Source organism: Labrus bergylta, chromosome 18 (assembly GCF_963930695.1).
Source record: "Labrus bergylta chromosome 18, fLabBer1.1, whole genome shotgun sequence".
In the NCBI taxonomy this organism is placed as follows: domain Eukaryota; kingdom Metazoa; phylum Chordata; class Actinopteri; order Labriformes; family Labridae; genus Labrus; species Labrus bergylta.
Genome location: NC_089212.1, coordinates 13,376,049 through 13,390,810, shown reverse-complemented (window position 1 = coordinate 13,390,810; position 14,762 = coordinate 13,376,049). Strand labels below are relative to the sequence as shown.

Here is a 14,762-nt window from a genome sequence, read left to right as displayed (position 1 = left end):
TACACCCTGATAAATGTGGTGGTCCCCTTACAATTTGTGGTGCACACAAAAGTGATTTTGTTGCTTTTTTGTTTTACATTAATTTCTGTCAATATGTGAAGATGTTCTGATACCTTTTTTTTCCATTACAATTCTGACTCCAATATCTGAACTAGTGTAATTGCCAGAACCAAGAACTTGATTCCAAAGCAATTAAAGAAAAAGTATTATTTCACAGGCGTAGGCCTACCAATCCTTTATGGCAACACCCCTCAAAACAAGCACGCTGCAAAATGCACACTTTATTCTTTTTTTTTGTGGTATCATCCAAGGTAAATTCTTGCAGAATTATCGACCTATTGCTAACAGTGATAAAGCTTATATTCTCTGCTAGCAACCAAACTCTTTGTATTGGATATCACATGAAACTATTTCTGAAATTGATTCGTCTTCTCTGCTCTAACAATGAGTTGCTGCAGTTACAGCACAAATATGGTGGAAACACAGTGCAAGTTGATATTTCAAGGCTTAAAAAACGGTCATATTGGTTTCACTTATCATGTCACTGTTATCTGTATGTGGATCGCTGTACTAATGGAAGACAGCCAATCACATCCATGTCGCAAGACATCCCCCCCTGATATTTATTTTGGTGCCATCATCAGTAGAATTAGCATGTACAAACTTAAGTTAGCATGCTAAACAAAGATAGCGACCATTATAAAAAAACTTAAATGCTAAATCAGCATTGTTATCGTGTGTGAGCCGAAATGATGAGTATGTTTTAGCTCAAGCTCAGTACAGCCTGTATGATAATAAATTCTTAATGTAGTTTATAAATCATAATGACAAGTAGCTTGTATACAATTTATGGTATATTTAATAATTATGAGGGAGTGAGATCAGTCATGTGGACTGAGTCAGGGTTTATTGCAAGTTATCGATCTTCTGACTTAAAGTTTAATTGTTTTATCACAATCACCTCAGGGGTTGTATCACCTCTCTCACTCTCTCTACACAAAGACACACACACACAGACACACACACACACAGACACACACACACAGACACACACATTCACAGATACCGCAGCTGTTTTTCTAATGCAATGATCCGCTGGACTGAGCTAGTTGTTTCCTCTTCACAGTTTTCTGTTTTTTCTGCTTCTCTGACTCAAACTCAGGTGTATGTCATCACTTACGAGTGGCTTCTGTACTTACTTCAGCATCTGTGATCATAATGACTTTGCACAGAGGAGAGATTTTCCTCACGTTGCTGGATGGAGGCCCATTGCTACTTTCCAAGCCAGACTTCAGTTTGTAATCTGCTGTGTAGGCTTGGCAGCCTGACTCAGGGAGGAGGAGGAGGAGAGAAATGAGCATAGGGACAGGATTAGAGGGACGTCAGATTAGCAGAGTTCAATAAACTGCAGAGGAAATGGATATTTTTGGGATAACTGTGCGCATGTTTGATTGTTTATATGCAAGGCTGAGACAGAAAGAGAAGATCCATGGAGTCCTGTGGTTAAACCTGCTGAGTCATGCTGTGACAAAATTTGTCCAAATGTTGTGTGAAACCACACCAGTCAGCGTGTATCCCTCAGTATCCAACTCGCTTCTGGAGGTGGAGAGTGTCACTGTTAGCAAGAGCAGCCGGCAGTGTTCATAGTGAATGACTCGTCTGATGTATGCAGAAGAGCAGCTCAATGAGCCGTTAAAGGTCTGTTAAAGCTTCTGCATGTCCAGCTCTGTTAGAGCTCAGTGTGCTTCCACTTTACAGCCCAATTGTTTCACTTCTTTTATAGTAAGGCATCAATTCTGTTTGATTTAGCTCCTGTTGCTATGTCACAGCTCTCTCTCAGAGCCGCTCTTTGAATTGTTTGCTATTGATCAGCTCATCTCAGGGAGATAAAAATAGGCCCAGAAGGGCTTACTTTATTGTAGCTTCCACTGCGATTACTTTTTGTGTTGTAAATGGAGGTGCTATGATGCAAGACAAATATTAGTCATTGTCTGACTGTTAAATCCCACTCCCATCAATCCATCAACCCATCAATCAGTTTTAGACTTTTCAACAAGACGATTGAATACATTTATAGTCAAATTCTAAAAACAGAACTACAAGCCATGTGTTATGCATTAATCTAAAAAGTTTATAGTTTGTTTAATTGTTTTCTGATCTCACACATTCTAAATCTCCTGTTCTTTAATTTATTTGTTCGTCAATTTGATGAACATGTATGCAAAAATGTATCATTTGATATAAGTAAAAAGAAACTGCTGTCTTAAATTCCATTGTTAACCTGAAAAAACAATTAAACTGAAGTAATATTATTTTTCTTATCAAGCTTTTTATGAGAGAAACCTCAATGTAAATGTTTTCCTCAGAGCTCTGCATGCCCTCTTCCTGCACATTTAGACTGTGTTATTATGAAGCCATTTTTAACTGCAAAATGATTCCTGAGCTAAATGTATGGTACGTCTGCCTCTTTGATAACACCGGATTATTATGGATTTGCTTTGTGATCTATATCCTCAGGGAATCTCCTCCTCAGTTGTCACTGCAAGGAGGATCAGAAGCTTTCTATCTGACAGAATTGGAATATTGATTGGAAGCTAACAGAACTAGGAGGGACTCTTGCGGTGCAGAAAGAGCTGCTGAATTATTTCTGTGTTGTATTTTTGTACCTCTGCAGACCACTCTGACAGTGAGATGTACAGCAGTCCAGCAGATCTGCAGTTGATCAGCTTACCTCCTACACTCCACATCCTGCTGCTTTGTAAATCCTTCTCAAAACTGCGATCTAGCATCTCAGGAAGTGACATCGCTGGCACAGCGATAAATCACACTAAGGTTGGGTTTCGGTAATGTGTGCCAGTTTGGAGGCCTTAAGCTTCCTCTCCTTTCTCCCACTTGCTTTTGTCTCGTGTTACCTTACAGCTCTTCTGAGAGTTGGGTAATGATGCATTCTTGGCCACAGAGCACACAACGTGTTTACTACAGAGCATGCTGTTATGTAAGAAACATAACATCTCTGATTATGTTGTGGAAGCTCATTTTGACAGCATGTGATGACTGATGTCTTTAGCTCAGGTGTAATCGCTGTATTGATGCAAAGCTTTGTCAGCACTCTGTCGCTGCTCCATTTCCCTCAGACTGTTTATTCAGTTCGGAGTGTACACAAGCCGTGCAGCTGCGATTCAGGACTGTATCGATTGAAAGTGAGGAGAGTGTGTGTTTGCTGGAGGACAGATGGTTCTGTGGTCACGGCTCTGTGAATGATCATATTCTGTACATGCATCAGAATATGGCTATAACATCCAATCCTCTACAAGCTGTTGGAAAAGACATGGGAGTACACAGCTTGAGCTTTACTCTTGTTCCAAGTCTTTATTTGAATATGTTTATGTGTGAATGGGCTCATTAGCCTCTTTCTGTTAGATATTAAGGCTTTTAAAGCCCCTGCAGTATATCTGTCATCCGATCAGTTTGTCTCTTTCATGGGATGTCTCACTCACATTTATCACATACAAAAACAGCCACAGATCAATTGCTGCTAATGGACTGTAAGTCATGAGACTGATCTTTATAGAAGCTAGCTAACTGAACTAAAAGGGTGGCAGCCTGTCTGAGAGAATAGGCCACAACAGTTTGAAAGAAAAAGATAAATCCCACTTTAGAGGTTTTATTATAAACATTCATTAGTCCAATGAAAATGCACAAATACTGGTAAACATATTCCATATAAATAGAGGAGGTTTTGGTTGAGAAGGAATGCAGAATGTGGGGGCTGTGGCATCAAATGAAATGTCTCAGGCTCTAAACTTTAGGTTCAAGTAAAACAATTCAACTACAGAGATAGGACAGTGGATAGAGTCAGAAATATGGGAGAGGTGATTGGGGAATGACATACTTTAAAGGAGCCACAGGCTGGATTTGAACCGAGGCCGTCTGCTTGGAGGACCATGGCTTCCGCACATGGGGCGCGCGCTCTAACAACTTTCTCTAATTGAATGAACAGTCAAATTAAAAACCAAAAACATTCTTCTTTCTGAGGTTTTATGGATATATAGGGGGGCTTTATGTGGTTTGGTATGACGAGTAGCTTTTGGTGTCTTACATGAGCAGACTTATGATAACTGTTGTTCCAATTTAGACGGATTATGTTTTTCAATGCAAAGAGCTTTGCTAATTATTTTAATATATGTGTCAATAAGTGATAGCGGGCATTAGCTGGGGCATTGTGTTGGGTCTTTGTCTGTCCTTGGTCGCGATGACAGAATGGCAGTGTTCATATGTGGAGGAGTTTTGGAGGTATGCCTAATTTCTTGACACATTTTTTTAAGAATAATGGTGAAATTTTACCTCCAAAATGTTTGAGGCATTCAACAGGGAAGCCATCTGGACCTGCTGATTTATTGTTTGACGTTTGGTTGAGTGCTTTAAAATATTCATCGTGTGTGAGGGGGTTTGTCCAGGTCATTTGCTTGATCGTTTGGTAATTTGGGAAGGTTAAGATTCTCCGGAAACGAGTCAATGTCTGATGCTTCCAGTTCATGGGTCGCAGGAGTACGATAGAATGATCTGGAAGTGTTGTTAATGTGTTCAGCTGTTTGCATTAGCCTCCCTGCTGAACCCTTCAATGCTGAGATGAATGACTTGTCTTTATTGCGCTTGAGTTGTTTTGCTAAGTACTGTATTTCCCAGAATTATCATGTTTGAATTTCTCACTTCTTAATCTTTCTATCATGAATTGTGTTTGTTGGAATTTAACTCCTGTTAGTTTGTATTAGCATAGGAGTCATTCAATTGTTTAAGTTGTTCTTGCAAATCATTTTCAATTCTCATTTCTTTTTTTCTTGTATGGTGAATATGATGTAACTTTTTCTCTCATTACTACTTCGATCGTTTCCCATTATGTTGTTGGTAATAATTCTTGATAATGGTTTAACCCGCTCTGTGCAGCCCTGTAAATGTCAAAACCTGAATCTTTGAGTAAAGACGTATTAAAACATTGTCTTGTACTGGAAGAATTGCTGTAGTTGATATTCAGGAAGAAAGACACAGGGATATGGTCACTGATCAAGATGGGATGTATTTTTGTGTCTGAGACGTTTGAGATGATGGAGATGCTAATGAGAAAGAAAGAAGGTATGCTGAATCTGTGAAAAGTCTCTGGTAGTTGCCAAATGTCTCCAAGACAAAAGTCTTTCATATGTAGCTTAATGGTTTCAAATGAATTCCATGGTTTGAACCTGTTTGGTTGACATGACTTTTCTCCCCGTGTGCTAGTGTGAAAACAGTTTAGTAGTTTAGCTAAAATCAAAGGAGCAACAAATGGCGTACTGAGTGCTAACATTTAGCATTAATTGGAAATTGTCACTTGTAGTAGTCCGTGTTTTGCAAAAGTTAAATTATCAGTTTTATTTCAACAGTTGAAGATGATTAACGATATCGTCACATTTATTAGTAATGGGGATACAGGATTAACTTTATTATCTTATCTTAATCCTTTAAACAATTTGAATACCACTATGTATCAACGGTGCTTTATGAATAAGCTTGCCTTGACTCAGAAATTGCAACGTGTGTGAAACAGCTAACTTGTCTTGGCTAACAGTCTATTTCTCTCTCTTCAGGTATGATTCAGTCCTGATGGCACACTCTGAGCTGTTTGAGACGTTAGCGCCCCCTGTGGAAGGGAGGTCTGTGGAGCTAGATGTTCTGAGCTTCTTGGACTCGTTTGGAGACGGAAACAGCACGGCTGAGAGATGCTACCGCTCACACTCCCGCAGCAGCGTCCTACAGGGGCTTCCGTTTGGAGGGGTGCCCACGGTCCTCGCCATTAATGTGGTGCTCTGGATGGTGAGAATTCACACGCAGACATAATTCATAATATTCACAGTTTATAAAATTACGACACAAAGACATGATCAGTTAACATCTGATTGGAAAATGTTTCTGTATAATTTTCCAAAAGTCCCATGTTCTTTGATAACCTTTTGAAATTGCTCATATAGATGGAAATCAGGAATTTACTTAATTTACAATTGATTCATTTGATTATTAATTTCCCATTAAATTGGTTCATTTTAAAAATTTCAGAAGCAAAATATCCCTTACAAGTTCTCACCAACCATGCTGATGTCCTAAAATGTTACACCGAAACAACGGCCTAAAAGTGAGTCAGTTTATTAGATTAACTAATTAAATATGTATTTTACAAATAAGCAATTATATAAAGTTAGTGGGAATGCTGTTTTAAATGTTTTACACACCAAATCAACTCCTATTTGTTTACCTTTGCGGCTCAGTTGGTCTTGACAACAAGGTTCCTGAAAATACACAGAGCTCTGCCAACACCCTGTTGAGATGTAATGAAGACCCTGATACAAGCTGGCAGCGCACGGTGACACATTGTCAGAGGGCTGTTACTGTAAAAATAAAGAATCTAATGGATACGCTGTCTCAAACGCTTCTCTCTGAACTTGACAATGATGAAGTACAGCAGCAGCATCAGGAGTGTAGCACACATATGTAAAAAAAAAAAACTGCAAACAAACTTTGTTCTTACAAATATTTTCATTTTTGAATGAAGTGTTTGGACCTGCTGTAAACACTGCACATCTCTCCTCCAAACACAAAGCTCCTGTGAGTGGTTTTTAAAATGTTATTGAACAAAAACTACAAATGTATTTGAATGCCTCTAAAAAAGCAAACAAGACCATCAGCAAAAACTGTTTTATTTCGACATAGTTATAATGAATGCCTCAGACTGCTGCCGCTGGGTATATGTCAGACGAGTTGATTGAGAGCACACTACCGAAACAGCTTGTTTGTTTTTTTTAGCACTGCAGATGTTGTGTACATGGTGGTTATGGTTATAAACTCCAGACAAGAATATCCTGTAGTCAAATGTTGGGCTGGTACTGATATTCCTCAAACAGTCCAAAAAAATGTTGTTTTATATATTACATTCATTCAGTTACATATTTCTCTGCTGATCCAGGAACATTTATCACCTTACCAAGCACGGTAGAGCTTTTTATATGTCTCCTTCTTGTTGCAGCCTTTGAAAGCAGTCTGTGCATGTCATGTATATCAGATTTCACAAAAGATACATGCTTTATCTTTCTTTCACGCGTAAAACGCATCAAATCTGGGGCACAGGTGGCCTGGTGTTAAGGTCGTGCCCCATATAGGAGGCTATAGTCCTCCAAACAGGCGTCCAGGGTTCAAGTCAGGCCTGTGGCTCCTTAAATGTCATCACTCACTCTCTCTCCCCCGTTTCCTACTCTATCCACTGCCCCACCAAATACAGACAAAATCTCAAAAATAAATCAACAAAACCCCCCCACATGAAATCTAGATTCACCTCTCTTTTCTATGTAAACACTGTCAGCAAACATGGTTCTGTGTTTAAGCTCTTGTCTCCAGTTAATAAAGGGCTTCAGTTTCACTTGTCAGGGGCCTCGGTTCCTCTGTCAGGCCTTGTCAAGTTTGATCTCTGCACTCACATCATTCTCAATCTGACACCTTCGTGCCTTAATTGGCTCGTTTTATCATTGGCCCAGTTGCCAAGACAACACTGAGGGTTGAGCACTGTGTCTTAATGACAGGCATGAGTCAAAGCATGCCCCCCCCCCCCCCCAGATGACAAGAGCACGCCTCTGCATCAATTCCATCATCATACAGGGAAAAAAAAAATCATCTGTGGGACCTGTGGAGAACACGCCCATGCATTGGAATAGAATAAAATAAAACAACAGGAAGAAAGACAGCGAGATGATGGAGGGGTTCTTATTCAAGTATGGAGTTTGAGCCCTGAAAATGTGAATGCAGCGCACGCTCATTCATCATCTACATCTTAGTCAAGGATGCCGTGATTGTGTATGCATGGCTCTAAATCACTAAAACATGAATCATTCAAAGTTGAGTAGAGCTTTCCTTATATCAACATCACTGCTACCAAATGTCTCCTAACCACAAATGAGTTAATGATTTAATGTTGCATTAAAATTAAACATTTATCAGCACTTTTACCCAATTTCCATTTGGCAATATTCATCTATCATCCCCCAGTTATGCTCTTGGGCATTCATTTAATCAGCATGAATCCACTATTGTGAACTGTTATATGTCATTGAATATGTTTTTATCTCCTTTTATTCATCAGTGTGGAGTCTATTCAGATTTATTCTTGCCTTTGACTAGACTCATTCTTCATTAGTGCTAAGCATGTGTTCTTGTGTGCATGCTGACCTGTCTCCGGTTGTTTCCAAGACAACCACGTACTACTCTAAAGAAAGAAGATGGAGCTATAGGTTTTCAACCTTTTATTCATAGGCTTTGTATGAGTGGATGCAGAAATAGGCTCCAGCTTTCAAATAAATGAAAAGGTTTTGCAGATGACTACGTAGTGAGTGTGTGATGGTTTGAATCAGATCTCCTGTAGCTCATTATAAATGTTTGTGTTCTGTGTTTCAGTTCCTGTTGCTCATCTTCTCCTGTTTGAGGAAAGCTGCATGGGACTACGGTCGCCTGGCTCTGCTGATGGAGAACGACAGGTGAATCTATCTACTGCTGTCTTGTGCACTTTCTGATCCTTGAGCCACGTCCACATTTAAGATGGAGAAATAATTCAAAGTAGAGCCCCTCCTGAGTCCTGATCCTGAAGGCTGCAGCTCCCTCTGCTGGCAGTGCACAGGAAACAGAGATAAAAATGAAGGCTTAAATATATTTTGTTAACACTGAAATGAATTTAAATACAGCCCAGAGGGAGGCCTACATATTCAATGAGGATGTTGAACAGAGTGGTTTGGATGAACTAGTCTCCTTACTCTTTAAAAAATAGGACTGCAACTAACTATTACTTCCATTGAAGGTTAATAAAATGTTTTTTTAATGCCTCTGTTGGGAAGTTTGTGTGTCTTGAATTAGGCTATCCTTGTGACTGATCGCGCCTTTGCTGAATTTGACCTGTACGTGTAGGCTTATTAATTATTTTAACAAAAAAATCTCACCCATCTTTGTTGAAAGTCAAATGTATCGCCCATTGACATCCAACACCTTCCCCACACTGGTGGTCTTGTTTGCTTTTAAATGTCATAAAGAGGCAGCAATATTTATTTTAGTAAGCTAAAAACTTCTCACATGAGCTTTAAAACAAATATGTTTAAAACAAATAACAAAAAACGTCACTTTTCCATCACTATTTTTCAAAGAACTGCCCTTAATTTAAAAAAAAAAATTAAATTGAGTACCAGTACCAGAAGATGTTCAGTGTAAAGCTATATAAAATGCATAAAAAGAAACCTGCTGCAGCCAATGTTTGGTATTTTCTCTTGATACACAAAGGTCAAGTCTAGAGGGCTTGTGGTATTCTATATATTTTTGATATTGTCAGCAAATCCCCTGCAAGGATTCTATTTTTATCCTGTCTGAGTCAACTCCAGTAGTGCCTTGTATATATCGTATATCTATCTGTGTCTAATACGTCTTTTCTAAAGTTCACATAAAAGTTGAATTCTCACTAATTAAACAGCTGGGCACTTGCTCAAACACAAGAAAATAAAGCATTTTGTGTGGAACTACTTTCAGATGCGGATTAACACACTTGATGCATGCGGATATTTTCTGCATCAGGCAGTAGTAATAAACCTTGGCTGCACAGAACATACTGTTAGTTTTGATGATTATTAATTTAGGAGTATTTGATTAACAGTTTAACAAAGAAATTAGTATTTAGTTGATCAACAAGTTGAATTGACCTTTCCAGCGTCTATTTCGATATTGTTAAGGTTACAAAGAAGTCAAAGTGCACCTATCAGTCAGCATGAGTCTGCAATGTTTCTTCTCCTGGGTCTGCCGGCTCGATTAGTTCTGGATGACCGGCAGCCGCTTCACAGCACCCGAGGGCGAGCATCATCTGTGTGCTTTCCCACGTAGCTCTCTCTCATACTAATTCAGTTATCCTGCTAAATTTGACATGCTGTTGAACTGTCAGCACTGCGGCCCATAGAGAAATATCCACAAACTCGATCATCACTGTGGCTTTATTAGATTGGACTGTATTGTATTGTTTTATGTCTTCTCTCTGTATAAACACACATTGGGATTTATGTCAGACAGGTACTGTGGGGGCTGTCTGCTGCAGTGACATTCGGTTTGAGTTGTTTTTCTCTTTTACAGCCCTGAAATGAATTCAATCAAAGAGTGTTCATAAGGTCGTGTCAGGAAACAATCGATATCTTGTTATTTTGTTGTTTATCTTCCAATCCAGTCTCACCTCCCTGTTTTATGGAGAACCAAGTGAGAAAGAGAAGTCTCCCTCTGAGTCCAGCCCCTCTGACTCTGACACCAAGGACATGGTGAGTGTTTTTTTTTTTTTTTAACAATTTTTCAGTGTAAACATTTTAATCAGCTCCTTAAGTAGAGATGAACCTCTTAACAGCATTTCAGATTGAGCAACACTACTCTGTGGATTTCATCCTAAAAAAAAAACATTGCTGTGTTTATACTCAGTTTCCCTCAACTAAATACATTTCTCTATGTCCCAAAGGTCTAACGGAGGTGTTGAATGCTTTTCTTACCTAATTCAGTTTTTCTTTTTTCTATTTTTTGTGTTAAAATCTGCACCCTAACCCCTAACCGCCTCTAACCCAGGAAACTGCATTGTTCACTTACAATGTTAAAATCAGAACGAGATCCTTTTCAGCCGCCTTACTTAGAAGCTGCAGTTGATACTTTTAGTTTTATTGACAATACATTAAATAGCCATAATGAAAAGGAAGTCCCACTGAGTGATTGATGCACAAAGAAAGCTCATTCTACCCTGCAGTCCCTTTTGGCTGTGGAGCGTCTCTGAGCTCATTGTTTTAACGTTGTTGTGTTACAAACCATAGCAGTCAAATGTGTTGGCAAAAGAGGATAATAATATTTGCTCTCTGTTTTGCATCAGACAGCAGGAAGGAAAAAATGAGCAACAAGCTAATGGAAGCAAAAAGCAACTTACTGTAAACTTTTTATTAGTGGACTTACTGACAATACAACTGCTAACAAATGCTAACACTACTCCTGGTTAGCCAGATGTGTAAATCACTGCATCTATTCATTAGTATAAGCTGTTGGAGCAGACTGTAGTATGAGAGAGCTACATGTCTTGGGAACCTGCAGTGAAAACAGATGGAATTATTTCTTGGTCCAAACTCCTTCCTTTTGTTTTGTCACTCTTTTAGAAATAATGAGAAGTTTTTCAACTTTTCCATTAAATTAACTTGTTTTAGTCCCCTGACGCCTCACTGTTACCCCACTATATAGCAGAAGTATCCGCCTGTATCTGCCCTTGATTAAAGGCTCCTTTGCAATGTGGTCATTTGTACAGAGGCTGCGGCCAGCGATGGCAATCTGCACTGCATCCACTGGTTCCATCATTGCACAAAGACCCTTTTTATCTTTGTTAGGAACTCCCTGAAATGCTCAATTCAAGGTTGTGAGGCGTCAAAAGGAAACTAAAAGATGTGTTTTTACATAAACAAGTATGCAGAATGGAACTATCAACCCTATATTCATTTAGCATTTGCATAAAGTGTTCATCCATATTCTGGTTAAAGTCTTGAATAAAGGGACTTGCTTATCCTCAAACTGCTCTAGAGCACTACTAGTGGAGGAAACTCCACAGGACACCTATAAGAACTAAACAGGATGATTCAAGTTAACCGGAATTGCATTTGAGGAGGAGACTGACACACTCCGGTTGTCTGCAGAGCACAATGTTACATAGATTACTTTATAGGAACAATCAACATGTCTCAACATTTCCACTAATGTATAGTAGTCTTCCCGATCATGTTCTCATTCATTTACGGTTGCTGTCACAGTTCATTTGTCAGTGCTGTATAAATGTCTAAAAATGCAGCATGATGCACTTTTACAATAAAGCCTCTTGTCCAAGTTGACACTATGTCAACATTTGTAAGAGGAAAGTTTAGATCATGACTCAGCCGGGCTGCCTGTGACTCTGTGACACCTGTGTGACAGACTGAGGTCACTCCCTATGTGTTTACAGCCGTGTAAGACAGAGACTCAGACTGGAGTCATCGCACTGTGCCTACACAGAGCTGAGGCTGCAGTAAAGTGGTTACTGCTGCAGGCTAGACCTATTAAATCTCCATCTCTTTGTCACTCTGCAGACCTTATTACTATGCTAATGGCGGATGCATGCAAATATCCAGATGTGGTGCGCACAGACTTGCATACAGATGTAATTCATTTTCCTAAATAACACATCTATTTCATGTTTATGATTGTCTTCTCCGTGCAGGGTTTCTGCTCCTGGCTCTCATCACTTTACCAAATGAAGTAAGTACACAAAGTCGTTGCCCTTCGAATTAGTTCACCCTACTTTTATGCTAGCTCCTATCCTTTTATTGGCTCTGTCTTCAAAGTTAATGTCACCGTTGAATGTAAAGCCCTGTGTTATATGTCATTTAGCAGGAAAAACAAACAAGTCTGAGCTCATGTGACCGCTCCTGCCGAGGTTTCCACTTGAATATTTGCACTTGCTCGAGTCTGACTGCACACAAACAGATTTAGGCTCTTAAAAAAGGCGATGTTCACGGTGTCCATGGTTTCCATAGTATAATGGTGGAGTTTGGGTGCAGCTTTTTTTAGCTCTCATGCCACTGGCTCACCCAGGGATCCCTGGGAAAGTGTGAACCCACCCTGCAAGTTCGCAATGTGTGGGCTACCGACGTGAGACCAGAATGCACCTCTCTTTTTTTGTCGTGCTTTTTTTTTTTTGTTCTACTTTATGAGACTGGTTTTCCTGAAACTCCTGCCTGGTGGCCACAGCTTCTGGCACCAACATAGGGGTGCCACCGTTTTAAACATGATGAGGTATAGTGGCCCATATGTCCTCACAGTAGAGCTACATACAAGTTAAGGACTTAAGGAGTGAATTACTGAAGCTCAGTTTGCAGCGTTTCTGATTTTGTCACACAAAAAAAGAGAGTATCTCTCAGATTAAATGAAGAGATTCTTATTCTTGTATTCCGCTTTGTTTCTGCAGGGATGAAGAGATCCGTAGTAAATGCGGTGTTGATGCTGTAACATACCTGTCCTTCCAGCGCCACATCATCCTGCTCATGACGGTGGTTTGCCTGCTGTCTTTGGCCGTTATCCTGCCGGTCAACTTTTCCGGGAACCTCCAGGGTATTTTGGTCCTCTACATGATGGTCTAGCTGGCCTGACTGTTTAAAAAGCATAAGGATATCCTTAACCTCAGGAGAGACACATCGGGGAACCTCACAGGGAGAGAAGCCAGGCCACACAGAGACAATCACACACAGCTACACTTGAAAGGATTTATTGGCTGAATGCAAAGAAACTTTAACTTTATACAGTCTGCGGTCCAGCCGAGTTTAAAAAAGACAAAGCATTTTGCATACATGAAACAAGATTAAATATAATTTTAGCTTTAAATGACCCATACAAGGATATAATGAAGTCAAACCACTACTATTTTCATCCACAAAGGCTGCACTTCATCTAATGGGAGTTTCTAGTATGTCAGTGGCAATTCATCAAGTAGGATTGTGAAAATAGAACGTGCTTCATTTCCTTTTAACATACACATGTAGTTGTCAGGAGTTGGATGAAGCAGAAAATTAGCTGCTAAATACAAATAGAAATGCCTTTTGGAAGCAGTGTGCTTATTCTGCTGGAAGTGTTGAGTAAGTGATTCCATGACTGCACGAAGTGCAGGAGCCAATATAAGAGCAGAGCTATCCACAGAAACTTTTTTTATTACTGCTGGCTGTCATCTTATGGGCCAGTGTGTCACCCCGGTCATTAAATAAACCAACACCCTCTGACAGGCTGCCACAGCAACAGCAAACAAAGGGTGCCCCAATTAGAGCAGCAAGACTGCAGTGTTTGAATTTTGTGTCGCTGAGATGAGAGAGATTTAATTAAATGCTTTTCTCGACATAGTTCCATTGCTTCAGCCTCCAGACAAAAGAGAAGTCTCCTTGAAGTCATTTAAAAATGTAAAGTCTCGCTCTCTGTCATGTTGCATTATTTCTACAGGAGACAGTCCTGAGAACTTTGGAAGAACAACACTGGCTAATGTTAGCGCGAAGTAAGTCCAACACTCCATGAATTACATCAAATCTCATGAAAGAGCACAGAGCAGTGTGAACAACACTGGACTATCTTTATCCGTCTATATTACAGCAGTGTTCTTGTGCCTCACAGGGACAGCTTTCTGTGGCTCCACAGCGTTTTTGCTCTGGTCTACTTCATCATCACAGTGCTGTGTATGGCTCACCACTCCATACGGCTGGAGTACAGAGAGGATGAGAAGGTTTGTCTCCCAACACATGTTTTTATATCATGGTCTGGCTATTTTTTCATTGCGAAAAACATCCAGTCAATTTTCATACTTTGGCACTTAAGCATGGTAATTAGCACTCAACACAAAGTGCAGCCAAGGCTGATGGGACTTTCACCATTTTTACAACTATTTCATCATAAACTAAAACTCAAGCAGGATTTTATCTCTTTGGCTGCATTATTTGGAGACTTAACGGATCATCACAGTAGAGTTTACACTCTGGGGAACATGAAGGAGTGCTCAATTTAAGTGTCAGACGATAAGAGATCAAAGACATCGCGATCATGCACTGGGGTCGCTGGGGCTCAGTTGGTAGAGTTGTCGTCTCTCAACTGGAGGGTTCGATCCCCAGCTCCTGCAGCAACCAAATCCTGTTGCGGACATGCAG

At 39.9% G+C, this 14,762-nt stretch overlaps 1 protein-coding gene across 1 annotated transcript in view; it reads left to right on the top strand.

The window, feature by feature from the left end:
• Window positions 1–14,762, top strand: part of tmem63c (transmembrane protein 63C) — a 32,265-nt gene that overhangs the window by 7,413 nt on the left and 10,090 nt on the right. Inside the window, exons 2-8 of the mRNA XM_065966578.1 lie at window positions 5,619–5,844; window positions 8,467–8,546; window positions 10,262–10,349; window positions 12,302–12,339; window positions 13,049–13,191; window positions 14,068–14,119; window positions 14,236–14,344. Of these exons, the coding sequence (XP_065822650.1) occupies window positions 5,635–5,844; window positions 8,467–8,546; window positions 10,262–10,349; window positions 12,302–12,339; window positions 13,049–13,191; window positions 14,068–14,119; window positions 14,236–14,344 (720 nt within the window). The 5' untranslated portion in view covers window positions 5,619–5,634. The remainder of the gene's footprint in view (window positions 1–5,618; window positions 5,845–8,466; window positions 8,547–10,261; window positions 10,350–12,301; window positions 12,340–13,048; window positions 13,192–14,067; window positions 14,120–14,235; window positions 14,345–14,762) is intronic.